Source organism: Acanthisitta chloris, unplaced genomic scaffold, assembly GCF_000695815.1.
Source record: "Acanthisitta chloris isolate BGI_N310 unplaced genomic scaffold, ASM69581v1 scaffold24260, whole genome shotgun sequence".
NCBI classification, from domain to species: Eukaryota; Metazoa; Chordata; class Aves; order Passeriformes; family Acanthisittidae; genus Acanthisitta; species Acanthisitta chloris.
Genome location: NW_008651438.1, coordinates 12,305 through 37,197, shown reverse-complemented (window position 1 = coordinate 37,197; position 24,893 = coordinate 12,305). Strand labels below are relative to the sequence as shown.

The window sequence follows — 24,893 nt, the reverse complement described above, 5'->3', positions numbered from 1 at the left end:
TTTTTACTTGTCAAACTGGAGCCTCGTTGCTTTTGTTATTGCCGTGTAAAGGGAAATCGTGGGGTTTTGTTTTGGTATTAAGGGCCTTAGAGGTTGCTGGCTGACACTGCGCACGCGAAGGCCAGAGCAGTGCGGGGAGAGGACCAGGGATGGGGCTCCAGTGGACAGGGAGCGCACAGATTTCCCCCCTCCTTGCTTCATCTGCCCCTCTTTTTTTTTCCTGGGTCCTGGGTGCCAGTTTGCATTTCGTTGTCGTTTGTTTTATTTTGTTCAGCCTGCGGCCCCCGCAGATTAAACTGCCGCTTACAAAGCAAACTTGGATGCACTGAAGGTCTCCCTGTTTGGAACAGTTTGGTTTTCCCCCCTGTATATATTTAGTCCTGTTGTTTCACTCTTTGGAGGTGGGGGGGGTTTGAACTCGTTGGTGTGATCACCCAGAAGTGCGTGGGGAGGACAAGTGTTTGCAACTGGTCTCCTTCAGTGCCTCGTCCGTCCCACATGGCGATCGCTCTCCCCGCGTGCAGCATCCGTCAGTGCTGACAAACTTGCTTAAAAAGTGAGGAGGGGAAGCAAGTAGCCATGTTTCCTGATTATTTCTCGTTAAACCACCCTTTTTGGCTTTTGCCCCTGTTGCAGAGTAACTACTTTGCAACTTTAGGGAAGAGATTAACACAGAGATGAGAGATTGACTCTCGGAGAACTCGGATGCTGCAGTTTGCCTGCGGTATCCGGCTCAGATTTAGGAAGTGGGCACCTTGCGATGCTCGTAGGCAAGAGCAAGGCGCAGGGCAGAAGTCTTCACCCTTGCTCAGTTCAGCAATGCTCTCAGGTACCCCAGCTTATTCTCATTTAGGAGCAGCTTGGGGAAATACAATAGCCAGGGCAGCGTAGTGTTATCTATCTCAAAGCTTCTCTTGCATCCCTTTTACGGTAGGGTCAGTGTTTTACAGAAATATTAAATACTAGAGGAAAAGGGAGGAGGGGGAGAGACCAGAGCTAATGGTAAAGGTCTGCCAAATGTCACCTTCGTGTTACAGTGACAAGAAAATACACTTTCCTTACAGCTCTCCCCCTAAGAAATTTGTTTTGAGGGATTTGACAATCTTGCAGATAAAGTGACTGCTTGCTACACTTAACTGATCATGCTCCCTCACGGCCGGCCGGCGTTTCCCCGCTGCACTTAGTAATACCTGCGCAACCTGGGTTGTAGTGGCATTGTCATTGATTTCCAAAGTAACTGCTTTTTAGCTCTTGTGAGCAGACATACCTGCGTGAGGGGGGGAAAGCCTTTTCCCCTCTCCCTGGAAGGATGATGGTAAAGTGCTATACCGGAAAAGACAGGAGGCTTCTCTAAATTTTGATAACTGCAGCCGACAATTTAGAAATAAGACATTTCTCACAGCCAACATGACAGTGGATTTTGAGCATTCAGAAAACACCAGGCCAAAAAACTGGAGACATCTTGATCTTTTAAGACAGCTTTTCTAGTACTTTAAGTGAAGGGGGGGAGCGGGGAAAGAAAAAGAGAGAGAAAAGCTGCAAGGAAAATAATACAAAGCCAGCACAATCGGCATCTAGACAGTAAAGAAAAAAGTTTTTGAGGTTAACAGAAGGAAAGACAAAGCTGTTATGTACCCGAGGGATGCAATTTTAGTGGGAATGGAAGATTTGAGTGGTAAAGGAGGAGCGCTTGCCTCTGGGTTCTCTCTCTTCCAGCAGTTCGGCTGCTGGCATCTCAATTTGAATTGCTGGGTGAGTAGCACTTTCTGCTTGCGCGCTTTCCGTCTTGACCATTGAACTTCTGATGTGACTTCTCTCCCTCTCCCCCTCTCTCCCTCTCCTTTTCTTTCCTCCTGTGTGGAATCAAAAAAAAAATGGGGGGCGTGGGGGGGGCGTGAGAAATCAAGCATCTCCAGCTGTGACCTTTGTTAGCGATGTTGTTTTTATTTATTTATTTTATGGTAAGCGTCTTTTTTGGTAGGGGGAAGCGCGACTTTTCGATGCCACTTGATTTGACAGCAGTGGCAAGGAGCGAGTGGCCGCGCGCTGTTCTGTCGCGACACAATGGTGCATCGGGACAGAGTTTTTGCACTCCTCCTCTGTGCCGTTCCCTCCGCCTGGGCTTGGGGTTTGGCTGGGGGTGGAGGGGGGAGACATTTTTTTCCCGTGCTTGCAGGGTGGGCTCGGGGTGTGCTGGGGGGGCGGTGTCTCCGAGCCCGGTGTGCAGCAGGTTTCGGGGGCTGATTTCTGGATGCTGAACAATGGTTACCAGCCAGGGAGAAGTGTGTGCGCGTGTATAGCTGTGTTACATCCGCAGTCAGACAGTCACACAGTGACCATGACATCACTAGCTTTGCTTTTCTTTTTTTCCTTTGGGGCGGAGGGGGCTACTTCAAAGCTTGCTTCAGTTCAGTACGATATTTCCTTAACTCTGAAACCATGAAGGTAAAAAATGTTTGGTTTTTGGTTTGTTTTTTTTTTTTTTCTTAAAGGAAAAAAAGTTGGTTTGTAGCAGGGCACATATGTTACAGCTAAGGGGGTTTGGAGATGGAATGGTTAAGTCTTGTCATACACAAAATGAGATTTAAAAAAAATTTATTAAAAATAGCCTTTAGTACTTTTTATTGGGTGCTGTTGGTCTTGTGTTTGGTTGACACTCGGTTAAATTGTCTAAATTCTTCAGAAAGCTCAACTGTTATGGGAAAGATGAAAATTTTAGGGACCCTGCATAAAAAATTATTTCACCTGGTGATAAAGGAATCTGAAAAATAAGACTGAGTGCTGATAAAGATGAGATGACACGTGTTTTAATACAGTGGTTGTGTGTTCGATATCAGAAGTCCATGAGACTTTTTTTTCTCCTATTATTATATGTTACAGCAATAACCTACCCTTCAGCCAGTTCCGTATATTACCCATAATTATACACAGAAAATAGAAATGTATTGAAGAATTCTACAAAGCATCACCTTTTCACTGGAGGTTGTGTGGGAGTCTTGAGTTTTCTGCTGTTTTCCTTCCTAATTCTGCCAGGCTTGTTTACAGTCACCCGATCCAGGAGGAGGATTTCTATCACTTCAGTACTCTGTGGTACCTTTGCCTGAATAGCTTAGTTGATTTGCCTTTTCTTGTATAAAACAAGGGGTAAAATTCTGTAGAATTCATCTGAAATGAATGAATCTAAAAGGAGAGTTATTTAGATGTTTCTTCTTTCACTGCATGTTGTTGCATATTCAGGTTTTACGTGGATCTCACAAGCAATTTACCTTTAGAGGATTTCCTTTTAGTGGGTCTTGGGGCGAAAGGCCTGACAGCACCGTGTGAATGTGCCTGCCACTTGTCTTCCAAAATACTTGCGAGGTGTCTCAGTTCTGATGTGCATTAAACATGACATTTTTAGGGAAACTTTGTTGCATTTATTCAAGAAATAATTGATCTGGACTTACTTAATTTCATCGCGGTATTGTTTCGTGCACCGTGTAATGTTTTTAGCACATTAAAATACGTAAACATTTTTTAGAGCTTTGTTATTTGTTAAGCAATTTAATGTACATTTGTTACATATATTGCATATGGGCATTGAGCACAGTCCGCTATGATTTGTGAATGCTGTGTCTTAAAAAGCCGTGCTGAAAACTTGGTGTTTTATCTTAAGGCATGTGTATGCATGTTAGTTTTTTAATAATGCCGTTGTTACTGAAATTGCCAAACACAAGAGGGTATAGGCGTGCATGATCATTTTCTTTCATTTCTTGCCGTTTTATAACAGCCTGACATTCAAGTTCTTGCAGTAGACAGAAGTCACAGTTACCTTAATAAAAATCAGGAGCTTTTTCTCCTGCAGTATATGTCTGTCTAGGGCTGAAATAAGTGATTTCTACACAGGAATTAAAGCTGTTTATAATGTGGCATTTCAGAGAATGTTAAGTAGTAAGTAAAACTGCATGACTAGGAATTCGTGCAAATCGTGTAACAAATAAGGTCTGTTGGGGCAATTATAAGCACCTTTTTGCTTATATTCACTTCTCTCTGCTTCTCAGCTTCTCTTAATTTTTGTGCCCGTGTTATTGCACTGTGTCTCTCCCCTTCCTACCCCCTTTGTGTTCAGGACCATTTCCCGAAGGTTTCAGCAGTCTCTTTGCTTAGTGGTTGTGTATCCAGCACACCTTGTACTGGTACTACTTAGCAAAAAGGTGTTTTTCAGTTTTAGTCTAATATATGCCGTGTTTTTCTGCTTTTTTGCCTAGTTAGATGTGAACGAAGGCTTGCCTGCTCTGCAGAGATAATATCTGTCTCGTAATTAAAATTAACTAAAGTATGCAAAAAAGCCACCAAGTATTTGTCACATCGGGGAAGAAACTGTGCCTCTCTCTTGTAATGGAAGAAATAAATCTGAGCATCTCAATGCCTGAAACTTGAAGGGTCTGAGCACTGCCCTGTTCTCCTGGTAGGGGAAAATCCACCTGTTGATCAAATCGTCTCTAATTTTGGGACTCAATGTAAGGCTTGGCTGGTACATGCAGGCCACAGTTCTGGGCAGTAGGCTGGTGTAACTGGTGTCCGAATTCATGTGCCAAGGTCAGGCAGAGCAGATGAGCAGATTGCTTTCTCTTTATCAATAGAGCCTCAAGAGAATTAGTGAGGTAAGATCTAACTGTCATAAATGTAATTCCAGGTGTTGCTGAAGGATGTCAAAATACACAGTTCTGTAGCAGGTGCTTGTCTGCCTCTGACCTGACATTAGAGTAACACCACATCGTCCAAGAGTGCAGCACTTAACTTGTATTTAAAACATCAAGTTTATTTTTTTTACTTAAAAAAAACCCCAAACAAAATACCATGGCAATAAAATTACTATCCCCAACAGCTTTGCAAACAAAGTGTGAGCACACTTAACGATAATGTTTTACTGCTAGTGTGTTTTATCCTCCTGTATCGGAACTAACAGGCGGTAATTAGATAGCTAAACCCCAGTCCTTTCCCTTGTACACTAGAGGATTTGGCGTATGCTAATTGTCACCAGATCATTTCACATAATTGCCTTTTGGCGAAATTAAGTGGAAATTTCCTGAACATCTTAAATCCTCACTTCCCCACCCCCTCCCCTCAGTACCTTCGCTCCCTGGCAGGAAAGATGCTGAAAATGTCAAGCACAGTGGCTTAGTTCTCCAGTATGCAGGGGACACTTCATCAGAGTTAAAGAAAAAAACAAAACCCGATACAATTCTATTCTTGAGTGAATTGCTGGGTACTTAAAACCAGGAAGCTGATTTTGTTGTTTTGTCTGAGAGATTTCTAATAGACCACAGGGTTTTATTGGAAAGCTGGCAGTTCTTGCAGGAGCAGGTAGGCACTCGCTGGTCTGGGAAGTGGTCAAGGAGGGAGGGGGAAGAAAACAGAAGGTTGCAAAAGCATGTGTGTGTGTGTGTCCCTTTTTTTTATTATTTATTAAGGATAGGGCAGCAGCGGTTGTTGTTTTTGGTTGGGTTTTTTAAAAGCTCTGTCTAGGGAGGGTATTGTCCCAGCACATGGTTGTCAGTGCTCCTGTCATCGTTTGTGTGAAAGAAGAAAATGAGCCTTTTTTTAGCAGGGTGAGTTGTGATTATCAATGGAGGCCTTGTCTCCTGCTACAATGGGCAGTTAGCTTAGGGCAGGACCTTAGGCAGGAATCAGCTACATTAAACTGAGAAAGGGCTCAGGCCACTGTATCAGCCATAATGGAGCAAGGGGAAGTAGTTTCCAGGAGTGAATGCTTAGTCAGGTGTGAAAGCATCCTTAAAAAAATAAACTGTAACTCCACTAGCTAAACAGGGCTGGGTAAAATTACATCTGCAGTTCTTTTTCAGGAGATGCTTCATCACTGGCATTGAATTTTTATGCTTGGGAAGGGGATGAGTACCAAGTTACATATAACTGGTGTATTTGGTTGGCTTTAACTTCTCAGTTAACCTGAATGGTTTGCAGTTTCCTGGTTGAAGTTTGTGCTGCCACCCGGAGTGGCTGCTGATGTGGGTGATCCTCAGGGCTGGAGTGGTGCTCTGCTTTGGGTGTTGGTGACCCTGGCTGGAAGCAGGAGAATATTCCAGTATTTGCAGCAATATTTTGGGATTTGCCTTTGCGTGCAACTTAGTTTTCTGATTTAGGGGGGGTGGTGGTGTAAGGGTGCAATTCATAGGCAGAACCAGGGAGAGATCAACCTTTAGGAAAAAAGAAGCTCTTTTTATCAGCATCTTTGGAGATGCAGAACAGCTCAGGAGCATCTGTTAGCATTTCACTGGCCGCAGTCAACATAACTGCAATAGCACCATCTGGAAAATACAGAGAAACAATTTATAAACCTGTATTTTAATATGAACTGGTATTGAATGGTACTCTTTGCTAAGCCCAGGGAGCAACTCCAGGAGGGCCTGCTATTTCAAGACCACTGTCGACCTTCTACATGCACCCTGGAGGAGGGGTAAAGGCTGACAAACCCTCTTCTGTGCTGCTTTTGTTTTATTGTATTAGGCTCATAAAAGCACTTCCAGGGCCCATCTTTCTTCAGCAGAAAAGGAAAGCAGTGGGGAAACAGCGAAGAGAAGGACATGGCAAAAAGACAGGCGGAGCTCTAGCTCCATTTGTTTTCAGTGTCCCTTGATTAATAGGTTTGAAGGTGGATGGCAAACTCTCATTCCTCTGGTAGTGGAGGAAGGGGAGGGGGCACTGGGGGTCTGGGATGCAAGTACCTGATCAGTCCCTGCTGTGCCCCATTCCCGGCTGCGGGTGGCTGGGGGGGTGCCCAGTGGTGCGCAGCCTCACAAGCAGGACTGCAGGCTTTAAGGACATTTAAAAGGTTGCCCGGGCAGGGGAAGGGGGTCCCTCCCTGGCTGCAGCCACAGGAGCTGTGCTGGCAGCCACCAGAGTTTGAGGCTGGGCTGGGGCAGGAGCATCCCCCCTGCCCTGCCCTTGGCTGCTTGGCTGGGGACGCACTGGAGCGGAGTCAGAGGCTGAAGGCTTTGGCTGCTGCGATGCTGCAGTGGCATGATGACTTGTTTTCAGCTTGGGTGGCTTTTTTTTTTTTTTTTTCCCCAGACCTGCTTTTACTAAACCCACGTTATCCCAGCAAGGACAAATCCTCTGGTGTCTCTGGCATGTTTTTCTCTGACTTTGAGTTGATACTGTGTTTTTATTACCAAAGCCAAACAAGCTATGAATTTGCAAACAGAAATTGCAGTAGCAACCTCTTCCTGTTTAAAGGTTGGTTTTTCTTTGTGTGCTCAACAATACAATGTTTCATCTTATGCAAGTCTTATGTTGCTTTCAGAGACTTAGGAACTATTGATTTATACAGCATGTATTAACTTCTTCAATAAATGGGGAGTATTCATCAGTGGGGTGTATTAAATTGGGCTGTATACGCATAGAAGTATCTTTCATCCTGTTAATGAAATGTCCTTACCATGCAACAAAGACTAATACACAGCAATTTATACACACAATCCCCTGCAGTTTAAATCTGACGTTCAGATAGTTTTTTGTTCCCTAAAGGCACCTATCAGAACTTGGGCTAAATAGATCTCAGTATTCCTCTCAAACACTTATCAGTCCAAAATTCTTGTGGTTTTGGTGTGGGGTTTTGTGTTGGTTTTTTGTTGGTTTTTTTTCGTTCTAGAGCTCCATTATTGTTTCAAGTCATCTGTGTTTAAGCACTCCCGGAAGCATTTCAAATTCATATAGAGAGATTTAGTAGCAGAGTCCCTATGGGGACAATTTCTTCTGGTTTGCTTCAGGCAGCGGTTATCAAGAAAAGCAAACTTCTCTTGTTTTTTTGCAATTCTTTATTGTGTCCTCTAACCCAGCATACAAGACCCCAGCATTCAGTGGAGAGCAGTGATTTATCCGCAGATGACTTGGTACTTCGTAGATGCTGGGATTTCTCTCCAGAAATCTCCGCTTGTTCCTGTCCTGTTACCACATGCCCAGATGCTAATCTGTGTGTACCAGTGCAGCTCCCTGTTCCATGCCTGACATAGCCATAAATGGAGTTCTTCAACTTGCCAGAGAAATTCCTGCATCTCACAATGGCTTTTAGCTTAAAACTGCCGTTGATAAAGTACTCTCAAATGTCTATCGAGAAGGGCCTTTTGCAGGGGATGTCTAAGGTCATCTAATAGGTGTCTCCTATTGATGGCTTCTGTGGTTTACCTTTCATTGCCAGTGGATGGGGTTAGGACCACACTTGTTACTCAAGCAGAGCTCCCATTGACTTCAAAGGAAGATGCATGTGCAGGATTAATCCTGCTCTTCCCTAGCTAGTCCTTTCTTTTTCCAAGGAAGCTTAGTTAACTTCAGGAATGCAACTTTTAAAGAGCAGTTTATTTGGCATATTATGCATGATTAGGTTGGCTTGTAATTTGCGTATGCTGTTCTGAAGGGAGTTACAGTCCTTTTACCCAGTGTGTGATAAACAGTGCAAAGCAGAATGGAAATATGTGTCCCTGGGGAGTGATGCAGATGCAGACTGATTAGCAGGGAAGTGGATCAGACTCCTCTTGTCTCAGAGAGCATATTTTGGAGCATGTATGTGACAGTTTCCCCTTTTCCGTGATACATTCTCCCCACACCTCTGCCCCAGCATCATCAGAGTGGCAAAAAAGTATCCTAGCCTTGTTTCCAGTACCTTTATATGAGTTGTATGAGTGCAGGGCAGTCACCCAAATAAAAATTACTTCCCTGGGAAAAAGTTTACAGACTTAAGGTTGAAACTCTTAGTTGTTGATTTTTATTTCTTTTTCCTTTTGCTTTTTATTTTTCTCTGAAGCGTGTAAGGTAAAACACATCATAATTTAGCAATCATTCTGTTTAGTGAAGATATTGCAGGTGGTCTTGGTGTATCAAAGCAATGAGTGGTAGTTTCCCACAGTTTACATGCAACCCCCTATGGTATATCTGACTTTGGTGATAGAGGCATGTCAGTCCAGCTTTCCTCTCACGTGTTGTTTCTTGTTTGTCGGCTCAAGTCTGACCCTCTAATGTTATTCTATCACTTACTTATTTTTTTAACTAGCCAGTTCTAGTTTCTATCAAAATAAGCTCTCTGTGGAAGACAGCACTTAATGTCTGTCAGGGTCTGGGTGAGGTTTATTTGCAATGGTGTGAAGATAAAGTTGGGAGAGCACAAAGCTGCAGCATGCATTAACTTCTTCAATAAATGGGGCCACACTGTGGGTCACCTAGCAGCGTGAGTTCACACAAATCTTGGCCAGCAAAAATACCTCTTACTGGAAATGATCATTTTTGTGAACCTGATCAACTGGTCATTTGGCTTACAATGTCATGTGGTGTTGAGTAGATGCCTGCTACTTTGTGTGGTGTGTAATACGATTTGTTACTTGAAGCCCTTGCCAAAGCTTTCAGTTACTTTCAAACTGCTTAGGTTGTTCACTTGAAAGAGAACAGATTTTGGGTTAGAGCATCTTCTTTGGCTTTTGGAACTTTAGGAAGCTAAATCCTTGTAGGTTCTCTGATGTGAAACCATTATGGATCTGTGTGGCCAAAAGTCATCCTTGACTGTTGAGCTGGCAGAAGATCTGACCTACAGCCCAGCCAAGACAAAGTGCTGTAATGCATAGCAGTGGCTGTTGTGACCATGCTCTGTCCTGTTTAGTGGCCACTTGATGCAGGACTCTCCTGTGCCATGTAAGGGCTACAAAAAGAGATGAACCTGGTGGCAGGTTATCAAAGCCCAAATAGCTGCAGATGGCAGGGACTGGAGCTGGGGGAGCCTTGCATGGTGGGGGAGGCTGCAAGAGCCAAAGGTGCAGCTTCACCTGAGCAAAGTATGATGGAGGGACTTCTTGTTTGTTCAGGGAACACGGATGTTTCTTTTCCTCCTTGCTCTCTGTCTTCCCTCTTCCTTCCCCCCAGTTTAGAAACTCATTCCCAAAGAATAACTGAGTTATATTTGCAGTGCTTTTAAGGGAACCTCGGAGCATTGGAAGAGATCAGCTAATAACTTGTTTAAAGTGGCCTGGTGAGGGTATGTGCGTTGGGGGTGCTGGGGAGTGAGCAGTGGGTTTGGAGCTGTCCTGGAGCAGAAGGGTGAGCAGGAGAGTGCTGGCAGACCCTGAACAGCAGCGGCACTGTGGGGGCCTCCGTGGTATCACTGCTTTATTTTAATGTGATTCCTTTTACTTGATGTTAATGCAAGTTGTTCCTTACTTAAAGTAATAAAAGGAAATGAAGACACATTCCAAAATGAAACCTGACTCTAATCCATTCATCATCTAATACCAGCCTCTTTATCTTTGCTGGTACCTAATCTGGTTAAATGTCCCTGTTGTAGGATTTTAGTGAAAATCCTCTATGGGGAATAGGGTTTTTTGCAATTGGATTACTTGCAGTAAATGGTCCAGCGGTTCGCTTGTTTCAGCTTAATTTTTTCTTTGTGATCTTGTAAGGGTAAGTTACAGTTCAGCCTGCCTTTGCCTTTCATTCATTCACTCATTTTTTTTTAAAAAAATTGTTGTTAAGAAAAAGATCCCCCCACCCCAGAGCTAGGAATGTGATGGGGAAAAACCTCATGATATCTGCATGATTATTTCCCCCACAAGAGTGTTAATTTCAGTGGCTTTATCTGGGTTTTTTTGCCATTATTTATATAGCTGAATATTTTAGTAGCCTAATTAATCAGTATCCAGTTTCCATTTATTAGCACTCTCTGATGAATTGATAATTAATCAGCTCTTCTAAAATATATATATAAAATATGCAGGTGATCACTTGTCAGCTTAATGCTTCCTGATGAAGGGAATACTCCACAGCACTACAAAGGCTTTTTATCTGGAGTATTTGCAATGAGCAGTAAAATGCAGAACTGAAAGTGAGGACAGGAAGGGGAGAGGAAAAGACCTACAGGTCAGTGAGCATTTGGGTCTTGTGCTAATTAAATGGGGGAGTCTCTCAGCCCCTCACTGAGGAGTCTGTCTGCATCTTGGAGGTGAAGCCCAAGATTATAAAATAAAAAGGAAAAATTTTAAAGAATTACTGTTGCTCCATACAGGAGCATGACAGGTCAAAAAGATTAAAGAACCTCAAGAGCAGGGAAAGTGTGTGAGGAGGTTTTAAGCAAGAGGGTTGGAAAAACTGCAAGGGTGACACCAAGAAGGGATCTGGAAAAGTCTGAGGATCACGTTGAAATCCTGGCTACTCAGATTTCTGTATGTTGTGCCTCGTGCTGCAGTGGAGGGGAATACCCAGCACTCCTCTAATGCCATGGACTTTTTTCTCTTGACAGTCTAACAAAGTGCCAGTTGTGCAGCACCCACACCATGTACACCCTCTTACGCCGCTTATCACGTACAGCAATGAGCACTTCACACCAGGGAACCCTCCTCCACACTTACCAGCCGACGTAGATCCCAAAACAGGTAGGTGGGAAATAGTTTGGGGTTTCTTTCTGAGAGGGAGTGGGTGGATCTTCCCATTTTGCTTATTAGGGGAAAGGAGTGCAGGAGAACGGATTTCCCATGCTGGAGCACCAAAGGAGGCATGTAAAATGTCAAACTCAGAGAAAATAGTTTCTTTTTAAGCCAATTAGGCTTGAGAAGGAAACCTACTGGGTGAATTTTCATAAAGCTTCTGCAGGTTGACACCAGAGTTGCATGTGTGGGGTCGTTTGCAGGTGTGTTTCTTTGCAAGCATGATACCCCACCTAGTAGTTCGATCTACCAAGTGCTTGGTTTGCATGCATGACCCAGAGAATTAAACATGTACGTTCTGTGATCTGCACTTAGAAAATTGCAGCTGGAATTTTAAAGGTGGTGGGTCATGACCGTTTTTAAAATGAATCTCTTTTAATTCCCCAAATCCCATTGTTTCTGTGTCAGGAGTTCAGCCATTTTTCTTCTATAATGTTGAATTTTCATCCACTGTAACTGCTTAGCTCCAGCTTTACACTTGCAACTCTTTTCCCCAATGTAAGTCTACCCAATTCTAAGTTCAGGCTGAAGGGCAGTCTGCTTGAATATAGAGCACCGTGTAAAACCCTGACTAGATTTATTGGTGTTACAGAGTAGAATTTACATGTTATTCTAACTTTTTAAGAGTCCCTGTTTAACCTGAGGTCCCAGAGAAGTCAAACAGTGTCAATCTTCTTTCTTCAGGCTGCATTGAGTTCCTGGTGACAGTGGTTTTGGTTTTGTTAATCCAAATCCCATCCAGTTAATTGGAAAGTTCATCAGAAACAGAATTCACGTCAAAGGAATCACTCTGTGTTGGCCCTAACGCATGCAGATAATTTATCTAAACTCCAGGCCTTGAATGAGGCTGTGCATTAGCTGATTTTCACTCCCTGCTCTTCAACTGGGGCCCCCTTTTAATTGTGCTTAATGCTAACTTCTTGTGGCTTGAAAGGAATCCATCTCGCCATCCCTGGGTATTGCAAGTGAATGGCATAGTCAACCTCTCATTTAAATAATGGTAGTACAGGGAATAGCTTTTAAATGGTTATCGTAAAACATATGATTAACGTCTGTAGACTGTTTACTTTTCTTCTGTGAACATTCTTTCAAGTGTGCAAATAGCTCACCGGATGGTTAAAGCCCAGTTAATCTGTTTGGGTTTTGTAATGGAGAAAAAGCAATGTCTGCATGAAAATGTCACACAAGGAGATTTAATTTAGAGATTAAAAGCTTCCCAAGTGACTTAAAAAAATAGGTTTTAGCCATGAATACAGTACCCCTTCCTTTTAATGCTCTCTGTTTTAATTTTGCTTCTGCTGTGTAATTGTACTCTGGCTTGTTAATTGAAAGACCCAGTCTTGTCAGCTTTACTCCTCTGAGTAATTCCTACTTGCTCTTAAGGTAAGGAGCATTAATATTTAAGGATTGTGTCTGGAGCTGATTTCTGCTTCGCAAGTAGGAACTGCACCGGATTCAGAGAGGATGGGTGGGCTCTCTGTCCTTACCTGCACCCCTTCAACATCTGCCCCTGGTTTTACCAAGCATTTCCAGGGGCTCTCACCTCCACTCCTAGGTTTCAGGAGAGGTTTCCTAGATTTGCTGAAAAGCAAACATCATTTGCAATTTTAATGACTTATAAGCTCATTTTGGAGATTACTTTGGAATAATGCTATGCTATTGAGTACCCAGTCAGCATATGGGTAGGGCCTGTGTTCTTTTGGCTGACTTTGAGACTAAAATAACCATCAAGTTGGTACAAGGTCCATCTTCCTGTTGAGCATGTAAGACAGTATCTAGCACAGCGTCACACCTAAATGATAGCTGAGACTGCTAAATTCTAACACCCAAAATAATTATCTCTGATTGGAGAGGTGACTGAGAGGGAAAGTAAAATAGTTTTTTCTGGTCTAATCTCATTTAACAAGATGCCAAGAGGCTCATTTTTAAAAATAAGACTGTGAAACAACCTTTGAAACCCCAAAGTGAAGGCACAAGTTTTGTAAGAAAGATTGATAGAAATTTGGAAACATGTGTTTTTATTTATATTTTATTTATTCCCACATCTGAATACTAATGCTGCTTTATGTTCCTCTTCTATAGGAATTCCAAGGCCTCCACATCCTCCAGATATATCTCCATATTATCCATTATCACCGGGCACTGTAGGACAAATCCCCCATCCGCTAGGATGGTTAGTACCACAGTAAGGAGTTCCATTTTTTTAATTTCCTTTTTCTTTTTCTGATGTGTAAAATTGTGTGTGTGTGTGTGCATTGAGATAAGTTTGTTTGCCAACTGCCACTTTGCTGAGTGTTATGAGTTTACCGACATCATGAAGGTTAATTAAAACTTATGTGAGGTCATGTGGTCTTAAACAAGCATGAGCAGTTGGACACAGCTTTGCATGTCATCCCAACCAGCTGATGGCTCCTGAAGCATGAATTTTTAAACCCTTCTGCAGAAATGTCCTTTTCTCATCATCGCCCTTACACTGCACCATGTGGGTTTTTCTCAGATTTGGTTTTCTGAGTGCTCAGGGGGGTCTCCATTGGATGGTCTCCATTTTTTACCAGGGCCATCCCCACTATAAATATGCAATTTTAAATTTCATTTGTCTCCTCCCTTGGAAAGCCTTTCGTTTTTCTTGTGAAACAGTAGAGCTTTACATCAGCCAGTGAGCAGCATTCCTGGTCGAGATGTGGCTGGGCAGCTGGCAGCTGGCATCTGAGGAATGGAATTTTCTTGCAAACAAGATTGTGGAATTAGTTTACTTTAAACTGGCTAAGAAAAAACGCGTGGAAAGTTAGTTAGGGGTTTTGTTTTCTTTCCAGCTCCTCGTATCCCACTTGCAGAGCCTTGTCGGGGTATGAGGTTCCCTTTAGTAACTGGGTCCTTAATTTCTTTTTTTTTTAATGTTGCCATCTCTGCAATGAGTTTATAATACACTTAAGCACCGCCTAAGCCTTTTGTGTAGTATATTTGATTTAAATCCTTACAAATACATCTGTATTGCTGGATACAACAGTTCTCTGCATTGTAAAGCAAGGCAGATACCCTGTTTTTCTCATGTAACAGGCCTCATCAATTTTGGGATGATCATATTTCTTTTAGAAATGAATTGCCCAAAGCTCAAAATAGTTTGTTCCTGCTTGAGGTTGTTTGACCAGCTGTGTTAAAATACCTCTCCACAGTTTGCCCTCCATGAGGAATTGGAGCTGACACCCCATAGGAGAGCAGGGCAGACAGGGGGTCCCCATATACTCCCAGGTCTTGGGCAGGGAGAGGTGGTGGCATCAAAGACTTTGGGGGCCTTTCTCAAGCACCAGAGTGTTGATGCAGGAAATCTGTAGCTCGGACCTCGGCCACAGCAGAGCTCGTTTTTTGCAGGCCATCTTGAGGGCTTCCCTTCCTTGTGGGGGTGGTCATGCAGCTTGTTTGGGTAGAGGCTCTCCCACCCTGAGGTTGAAGCATGTTCATCAGCTCTCTGCAGGAGGCTGCCTCTCCAGAGAAGCACGTCACGAGCAGAAGAAAAACCCAGAGCATTGCTCCCTGAATTCTTAAATTCCTCCTCATTTGTGGTGATTTACTTTTCATGTCGGACACCCTGAACATTGGCAGAATGCATGTTGGCTCCTTTTCTTCTTGTTTGCTTGCAGGGCCTAACTCCATTACTGACATCTCATGTTCCTCTGTTGCAGCTGCTTAACTCAAGTTTGCACAGCAACAGCCTCAGCATTTAAAACAAATATACTCAGCTAGTGCCAAAAGTCAGTGACATGAGAGCACAGGGAACAAATTCCTCACTGTCACTGACCTGTGCCTCATTGTTCATCTGTGTCTCAGACCCTTATATCTCTGTGTGTGCAGACACAGCTTTGTCCTGGAATCTCATGTCATGGCTTCCAAAGCACATGAGTGTTGTCATATGTGGCCAGTTTCACCAGGCAGGTCCTGATGGCCACCTCTGTCACTGGAAGATTCTCTCATCACTGCTAGTTTAGAACAAGTCAACACCCATGGCATCCTTACCTACCCACAGCTTTTACAGCTTCTCCAAGTGGTTTGTGTTGAGAGGTGACACCATCACATTGACTTTTGCCGTAGGAGAGTAGCATGGCCAACTTCACAGAAGTAACCCAAGGTTTTCATTTCTCCTCTTGTTGCCACTTGTGCTTCACCATCAACTTTCCAACCCATCTATCCTCCACTGGCATGCATGTTTCTGGCATAGTACCCCCCGAGAAAGCATCCCGCCCAGTCAGATGATATATTTGAAGGACAGATGAAACGAGCTAGCCAGCACAGACAAACCTCCATCAGAAAAAGTTGTGTGTCTTTCATGAGGATGCTGTTTTGCATGTTGCTGTATTTTTTAATTATTGTAATGAGGTGTGATTGTCTATTGGTTACCCACAATACTTCTTGGGGACTCTCCCCCGGTAACTCTTGTCAACACTTGTTAATCTGACAAAAGGCTACAAATTAAGCTCTGTTAATTTAATGTTTTCTCACCGAGATCTAAATACCGAAAGAGGCCCAAAGCGCAACTGAAGTCCTTTGATTCACTGTACTTTATTTTGGTATAAATTTACATTCATTATTGTTTTCCTTTGGATGTGTAGCCCTCAATTAGTGTGATGGCTCCATTAAAGCAAGCGAGACTTCGCCTTTAATTATTACAACAAAACACCTAGTTTCAGCTTGGGGAGAGGGTCTCTATTGACATAAGCAGAGGTTATAAAATTTAATTAGCCATTCCTATCAGATTTATGGCATTCAAATTGTTCTGTGTTTCTTTCCTTTGATCCTTGCTGTACAATCCCCAAGATTTTTGTTCTGATCAAATGAGAATAAAGCTTACTGTGCAGAGAGAAGTTTTTTGTTGGTTTTTTTTTTTTTTAAACCCTTTTTTTCTTTCTCCCCTTCTTTTTTGCCAGGCAAGGTCAGCCAGTGTACCCAATCACGACAGGGGGTTTCCGCCACCCTTACCCAACAGCTCTGACCGTCAATGCTTCCATGTCAAGGTGAGTTCAAATCCTGAGGTCCTAAATCAAGAGCAAATGTAACTCCTCCTGCTACCCTCTCTAGGGGAGGGCATTTCATGTAGGCAGCATATTTCTGAAAGCTAAACAGTTGAACAGTCATCCCTAGTTTTTGGTGAGGCGGAGGAGGAGCGGGTGAGGGGTACCTTCCCAAGTGAGGAGAAGGTGGTGTGCTAATGCTGTCATTGGGCTTCAAGAATTTGTTTTTGAGGGAGAGGTGGAGGAGCGAGAAATCATCTTTAAAATCCAAAGTAAATGAAAGAGCTGGGAGAATGAAATGTTGAAAAAGCAAGGAGGAGAAGTCATGATACCTTTTGCTTTCTTGGTGGCTATCAAGCAGAGCAGTGCTCTGTGTGCGAGGGGGAAGTGTTGGGAGGGAGGAGGGCTGCTCTTCAAGCAGAGTTGGGAGGAAGGTTATTGTGCTGTGTTTTCCCCCACCAAAGCTCCAAACACTGATAGTCAACATAAAAGAGCCTGCCTGACCCTCTAAAGCTTTAGAAGTATATATTTCTCCCCCTCCCTACCTCCAATTAATTCCATCTAATTTTCCAGGGGCTGCTAGTTTTATTTACAAACTGGTTGGCAGCACTATGTTTAAGTAATCACTAATTGCTCCTAATGATAGTTTTATTTTCTGTTCATCTGATTTTCAGTCTGGTTAATTAAATCGGTGGAAGTTTAGACTTTCCTGATGGGCTGAAACAGCTAATCCATTTTGATGATGGCACATAATTAAATTAGCATGCATTACATAGCAAGGTTCCACATCTCTTCCCTGCTCTGTCCCTTCCTCTCCATCTCTGCAGTTTAATATGTGAAGGTTGGTGTATAGATGATTTAAGGAGGAAAAGACTGATGAGGGCTGGGGGGAAGCACACTTCATTGAGAAATGGAAACCTGTACCTAGAGCCTCATGAGTGAATGAGCAGGGAAATGGTGTTTTGTGTACTTTAGATAAGTAAAGAAAAGCAAGAAATTAAGATTTTCCCATGTTGGTCCAACGAATAGAGAAACAACTGGAAAATCAACTTTAAAAAAAATAATTAATAGACCCAGCACAGGGGAGAAAAAATAGTGGGTTGGGGAGGGAGCTGCAAATTTAAACAATGGTGCCCTCCCTTCATTTAGTCTTTTTTAATATCTATAAAAGACTTGCAGGCATGGTGTGAGGCAAAGTAGAGCTTGATTTAGTTTAATTATTATTAGAGAGGCTAGTCATGTGGGGGAGGGGGGAGATGTGGGAGGGGGGGGCTATATTCCCAAGATAGACTTTATGAAAGGTATCTAGTTAAAAAGAGTACACAGCAAATTAAATACATTATTGTGGTAATGGGACGACAGAAGTAGAGGTCTATTATACTTATGGCAGTTATAGGAAATGTAGGCTCCTTGCCCTGTTCTAGCACATCCTTTGATATTCATTCCATTCAGCAGCAGGGCCAGGACTTCTCAGAATTAAGTGATGGGTCATTATACTTTAAACACCATGGAGAAGCCTAGATTGGCAATTAAACAGCACTTGCTGACACTCGCTTGTGCCACCCTGTGACCCCCTTTAGATTGAGTTGTTGGAGCTCGGGGCCCTCAGCCTGCTAAATTGGTAGCAGGCACTTCTCCTGACGAGGGCTGGCTCTGAAATCTGCCGGCTTCAAAGGGAGCAAGATCATGTATAAACCATAATGTGGGTGCACCGTGGCTCAAAAAATAAGGCAGGAATAGATGAAATGTTACAAGTGCAAGGGGAAAATGAGAGAATAATGACAAATCTAATGCAACTCAAAGCAGAATTGTTGCACAGAAAAATGCATCCCACTGCTTGTGCATAAAATCAAGGCAGGCAGATGACATCCAGTTAACAGAAACATGTCAACAGTGAAGTAAAGTGAGAGTGAGTAAGAGAGAAGCCCCTGAGACAGCCAGGAACAAAAAATTAGTTGTCCTTAACAAGTTAAGACTCATCATTATATTCTGGCTTGGAGCCATAAAAGGAGACAGTGGTGTATAATGAGCTGCTTAGAATTTTTAGGGTGTTTATTGCAATTCATGGAATACTTGTCTAGGGGAAAAAATATGGTGAGTGTCTTAGGCGAAGGTGAGGGGTGTGTATACACACACAGCCTTTCTTTTTGTCTCTGACATAAGCCCGTGCGCACGCACATGCTCAGGCACACATGCAGAGTGATGAATAGATTGAAGATGTTTATCCTTTGTTTCAGACCAGAAACTTCTCTTCTGGTTTCCCAGAGATGGGAACACCCTCTGGGCAAACTGTGCTGTGATACGTGGCTGGGCGCGTGTTTTCTCACGCCGGCGGTATCAGCTGGAGCGCCCGCGTGGCTGGGCGCGTGTTTTCTCACGCCAGCGGTATCCGCTGGAGCGCCCAAGCTCACCGTGGGACAGCCCTTGCCCCCAGTGCCCAGGTGGTTGGGAGATGGGGCTGGCATGCCCTGGGGTGCCCACTCTTGCCTGCAGAAGTATTACTCGTGCCTGGCCTCTGGGCAACAGCCCTGCAGGGCCCTTGTACAAGCCTTACTGTGCTGCCTCTGCCCAAATGTTGAAGCCAGGGCAGACCTCAACCTCACCCCTCCATCCACTGTTTTCCAGAGCCGCCTTTTAAAAGTAGTTCCCATCTTTTCCTGCATTATGGTATAGATCTTTGGAGCATATAATGCCTCCCGACCCTGAATGCACCCTAAGCTTAGTAATTACAGTTCATTAGTTAGAGTGTGCTTCTGAATAGTTTATAAAAGGTTAATGGGTGACTAATAGTGATTTTTCATAAATGGTTTGGACTATTAAGGTAGTATCTTCAGGTTGTTTTAACTATTTGCAACTCTTTGTTGTTACTTGTAGCATCGCCCCGCTCACTTTGTATTCATGCAGCATGCTTGTAGCATCTCTTGATCCTTCATTACCCCTCTGTAATATGCCTTTAAGGTAAAATGAGACAGGGTTAACTGACTGATGGGCAAACAGTGGACCCACTATGAAAAAACAACTGCTGTGAGAGGAAATCAGGAAATAATTTAGCAGAATTACACCAGACAAACACTGCACAGCAGTTAAGTGGTGGCAGTGGAAAATACCTTCTGTAATTGAAATTTCAGGGGAAATTCACTTTTGCTGAATGTAATTACTGAAGTTGGAGTGTAGCCAGGAGCTTAAAAATTAACACTCTTCCCCCGCTCATATTGCCATGTGAGTGGTTGTCTACATGGAAATAATCAGGCACTCAGGCTTTGGCCTGAACCCTTACCCAGCCTACTGAAGTCTGTGGGATTGTGAGAGCAACTTTGGGTCCTGGAGCATGTTTTTTTAAAAAACATAGAAAGGAGTGTGTAAGTCCTATAGGCAGCCTTGCGTCATGGAGAGATTGGGTACGAAATAATGTATGGTCACTAGTAATGAACATACCATGTCCTTGTGGAAACTGCAGCCCTGAAAATAACTCCTGAGCTACAGCTGCCTGTTGGTGAAGGCTGCTGCCTCTGGAGTTTGGAGCTTAGGGAGTAAAATGTCTCAGCTGAGGTCAGTGGAGGCTCTGCCATCCTTCAGGCTCTCACACATCATGTGCATATAGGTTTCTTCTCTACTACTCTTCCTTCCCATCTGGTCACTCTCCAGTGTGTAAATACTTACTCTCTTTCTCCCAGACAGTAATTTGGAATACATTTTTCATGTAATTAGGGGGGAAAGTCACGATTTTTGCAGATTTTCTTCAACCTCCTCAATTTTTCATTAGCTGGAGGTACTTAAATCTTCATCAAAAATAAGCAAATAAAATAACCCCCTGTCAGTTGTTGAATTTGTTTCCTTCGAACATCCTGAGCATGCAACAATCTACCACGTAGGCAGAGTTCATTTTGCAGTGTGTTTTAGTTTTTGACCAGTTCTTAATTTGAGAAGCAAGTCTGTGACCCAATTATCATGAGCACATTGCAGGATCCTCTGCAGAAGCTTAACAAGCACCATCTTCTGTCCCCATTAACTCCAGCTGTAATTAGCCTTTTGTGATATTTGGAAGTCCTTCTCCAGTGATGAGTCTAATCTTATTCAGGTCCATTCTTACAGCCTTCTGTCCTTGTGCTACCAGTGCACTCAGCTCTTTTTCTTTGCTGATGTATGCCCACTGCACTTCTTCCCACTGAGCCCTCATGTCAGAGAAGTGCAGGTCTTCTGCCAGTTCTCTGAAGGAAGGCTTTTCATCTCCATCTCTCATTGTTCCCTTGTCACTGGCTCTCCTTACTATTTGAACCCTAGCTAGCCCCAGCAGCACAGTCCTCTCTGGAACACTGGGTCTTGCCTAGGACAGACAGATTGGATGTGTATCAACTTTTTATCACTATGTCTACACCACTTTTCAGCGAGGTCAGTTTTTTTGCCATCGGTTTTATTTTTGACCATGTTTGTAAGTTGTTTTTTTTTAAAAAAGCTCTTACTGTCAGTTTTTATTGTTTGCATTGTTCTGTGGCTGAAGGCCCCAGGCACTGTGTGAATAAACTTTAAGTATGTCCAATCAAAATACATACACGGGAAAATAAAGAGAGGGAGAAGGGAAGAAAATTGATAAAAAGACCCAGTGTGTGTCTTGGTGATAGTGAGGCACGTCTGCGGCACAACTGGGACCAGGATGTCAGTCTCCTCTGCAGCCTCAAAATTATCTTCTGTTCTAACCTACCATGAACCAAAGGGTATCCTCAAATGTGTTCTTCTCTCCCAGGTACTTTTGTCAGAGGATAGGAAGGCACTAGGACAATCGACTTGGTGATTTGTGTCCATGAGTCTTTAGGAGAAGTAGGAATGGCCATTTTGCTGCCCATTCTCCTCTTCCCTCTCCATCCCACCCTCCTCCTTTCCTTCTCTCCGTGCCTCTGTTAGTGAGGAACTGCAGTTCTCTAGAACTTGAACAATTTCACATTCTCCCTGTCAGTCCTTGCTCTTCCCATCACTGCCTTCAAAGACAAAATACTTCTGTCTAATCATCCTGAGTACTACCAGCTGATAGACAAAGATCCTTACAGTTCATAGTGGACAGTACCTCTTGTTCATGAAAGTACTTCTGTGTCATCTTGTGAATGTAGGGAATGTCTAGGCAGTTGCACGGGGGTGGTGGTGTTAGCTCAATATTGGAATTTATAAGAGGAAAAAAAGAAATCCTATTATACTTCTGATTCTTACACACAGTCTTCTTATCCATGGTGTATCACCCCATTTTAAATCCTGAGAGAAAAAAAATCATTGTATATCAATGATAGAAGAAATAATTAATTATTCCATTTGGTGTTCCATATTCTTGGGTTATTTTACTCAGACCAAATGGTTTAGTATCTGGGATGAGGGCAGGGATTTGCAATGAGAAAAACCCTTGTCATTTGCCAGATCACTTTAACTTTGGCATTTTGGAGGGAGTTATTTCTGAAACATAATTTTAGGTTAGATCCCATTCCCTGGGAACCTGTTGACTTCAGTGGGAGTTTTCTAAGGGAAAGGCAAGCAGTCAGTCATAGTGTGCATTCCTTATTCACTGCAAAACCATCCAGAGACTGTTGAAAAATAATGATAAGAGTCAGTCCTGGTTTTGAGAAGTTTGTTTGTTTCTATTAAAATGTAAAAAGTCTGAATGACTGTGCCATGTTTGTGCTGTGACCCCGACCAGGCAATTAGATTCATGCAGAAGGATTGCACATCCCTCTGAATCCAGTTGCAGGACTGGGGCCTGACCATGTATATGACCATAAACCATAAAGCTGACAACATTTTTTTTCTCTTTAGAAAGGCTAGGCTGTTATTTGGCATTAATTTAAGCCTTTCTAGGTTATTTTAATGGGTCAAAATTGACTTAATTCTGCAGTCTTCCTACCTTCTCTTAAAGCAATGTGGCTCAGAGATTTACTAGACAGAAATAAATATTTTCTTTTGCTCCATCAACAAAATGTAGCTAATGAGGCATCTATAAGTATTATCAAAAATGCATCTAGAATGTGTTGACATTAATATTTTATTTTGCCGTCAATATACGATAAAAGATGTCATCCTAAATTCACAACATGATTCAAAACTCTAAAAATTGATTCCTTGGTTGCCACAGATAATTTCTTAACAAAGAAATGGACTGGTGGATTTTATTGCAGGTAGCTGAAATTCCACCTTCATACAAGTTCATCGAGTTGAATTCGCCTTTTGTTAAAGATGTTAAAAATCATGATGTCTCATGTCAGTAATGATAATGAAGGGGAAGATTGGCTTTAATGACATTAGAAGAGTCATTATGTTTAATTTATTGCTAATTAATGCTGCCAGCTTTCATATGCTTTGTCTAGCTGTCATGTGCTTGATATATGCCTTTTTTTTTTAATGTGTGTACACATCCCTCCCCATTCATTCATTTTTATTCTGACGATTTACACAGCTTTCTCTCCTCTAGGTTTCCTCCACACATGGTCCCGCCACACCATAGTTTACATACAACTGGAATTCCTCATCCGGCCATAGTCACACCAACAGTCAAACAGGAATCTTCCCAGAGCGACGTCGGCTCACTCCACAGCTCGTAAGTTGTCGCTTTCCATGTCTTCTCTTTAGAATACCCAAAGCATAACCTGTGCATGTGTAACTTTTAAGCCTTGGGTTTGTGATAATGTTTTTTCTGTAAAATATTTTTTGGGGTTTTTTTCTCTTCTGTTATAATTTGAACATGCTTTAGCTGCACAAGTGTGTCAGAATGGTAGCAGTCTTTCAGAATCATTTTGTGACATAGACAAGTAGTTATTAATTTCGCCTGTTTTAACAAGAAGTGGAATTTTCTTGATCAGGATTCAGGTTTCTTGACTCGTTTCTCTGTTAGTCAGTGCCCAGTTTGAAGCTGTGAGATGTCAGATGCACCACAGGAGACAAGAAATTAGAGCATAAATGGCTTGTTCAAAGCTGCAGATAGCTGGGTTCAAGTTTAGGTTTGAACTGAGGAGAGCCCTGGTCTGCCTCTGCCCCTGGTGCTTCTGACCTTTCATTTCACAGGTGATGCAGAAAGACAGCATTTTGGTTCCCTTTGATGATGGGGTGTAATTATTTCCTCTGCCATCATGCTCACAAGCCCTCCCTGTGAACCCGTTTTCCTGGATGCCCATGTCCTTCTAAGGTTCCTGTAGGGGCTAAGAGGGTACTTGGTGATATTTCATAAACATAAGATGAGTTTTCTTATAATGCTCTTAAAACTGTTCTCATACAGCAGCCAGGGTGAAGGCTCTAGAGAACCTTCTGGTCCTCCTCCTAGAGATTTCTAAGGATTAATGCTAGAGAGATTGAGGGGATTAATTTAATAAATTCACATGGGTTCTCACTGTGAGGTCTCTGTCTGTTGAATCTTTACCCTTCAGAAAACATCAGGACTCCAAAAAAGAAGAAGAGAAAAAGAAGCCACACATAAAGAAACCTCTTAATGCATTTATGTTGTATATGAAGGAAATGAGAGCAAAAGTTGTAGCAGAATGCACATTGAAAGAGAGCGCAGCCATCAACCAAATCCTCGGCCGAAGGGTAGGTAACAAAGGAGAAGCACAAGCAGGGACTGAAACTCAGTGGGATCCACACCTTCTGAATCCTTGTGTTTTCCTGCTATCTTGATAATGGGGAGGAAACTTACTAAACCAAAGGCCTTGGGTTGGTTTCTAGTTTTTGCAGGCACTTTTTTTCCAGTGGGATCATTCATGGGGAAGAGGAGGAGTTAATTAATAGCAGCATTATTTCAGTGTTATTTCCATGACCTGTAGGCAAAAAAATGTTACATTTTTATTTTGGCCTAAAATTGGTAGAAAAGTAAATGGGAAATGAAAAAGCCTTTTAATACAGCACCAGTATGAGCACCTGTGAGAGCTAGAAAAGGAGAGGGAGTGCCAGTGGGGAAAAGAAGGAGAGACCACCTCTAAAGCTGTGACTGAGTTCAGGCTCAGGACAAGTGGCTCAACTTCTGGACCCTCTTCTCTGCTCTTTGTTTTCATTTAGTTTTCTTAATTATTCTCTCTCAGCAGAACACAAAGGGACTGAGTGAATGTAAATGATTAGTTGTGGCTCAGTTGAGTTAACTGGAGTTAAAATCTGGAGTTATAAATAAAATACGAATGTCAGTGTGCCAGATCATCTGTTTGTATCTCTCTTTTATGAAAATCAATTCTAGCTGTATTTATATATATCTAAACACTATAGTTTTGTTGTTAACATGCCTAAAAAAAAACCCCAACCACTTGCACTTTTTATTTTGTCCTTTTCTCTTTTCTTCACCCCAGTGGCACGCGTTATCCAGAGAAGAACAAGCGAAATACTATGAACTAGCAAGAAAGGAGCGACAGCTTCATATGCAGCTGTACCCAGGCTGGTCTGCACGGGATAACTATGTAGGTTCCTATGTAGGTGGAAA

The 24,893-nt window shown here is 42.7% G+C and overlaps 1 protein-coding gene across 1 annotated transcript in view; it reads left to right on the top strand.

The window, feature by feature from the left end:
- Positions 1 to 11,275: 11,275 nt before the first annotated feature.
- Positions 11,276 to 24,893, top strand: part of TCF7L2 (transcription factor 7-like 2 (T-cell specific, HMG-box)) — a gene marked incomplete at both ends in the record, with an annotated part of 25,916 nt that continues 12,298 nt past the window's right edge. The window contains 6 exons of the mRNA XM_009073371.1: positions 11,276 to 11,408; positions 13,542 to 13,644; positions 16,379 to 16,465; positions 22,908 to 23,033; positions 23,857 to 24,016; positions 24,763 to 24,870. Coding sequence (XP_009071619.1) covers positions 11,276 to 11,408; positions 13,542 to 13,644; positions 16,379 to 16,465; positions 22,908 to 23,033; positions 23,857 to 24,016; positions 24,763 to 24,870 — 717 coding nt within the window. The remainder of the gene's footprint in view (positions 11,409 to 13,541; positions 13,645 to 16,378; positions 16,466 to 22,907; positions 23,034 to 23,856; positions 24,017 to 24,762; positions 24,871 to 24,893) is intronic.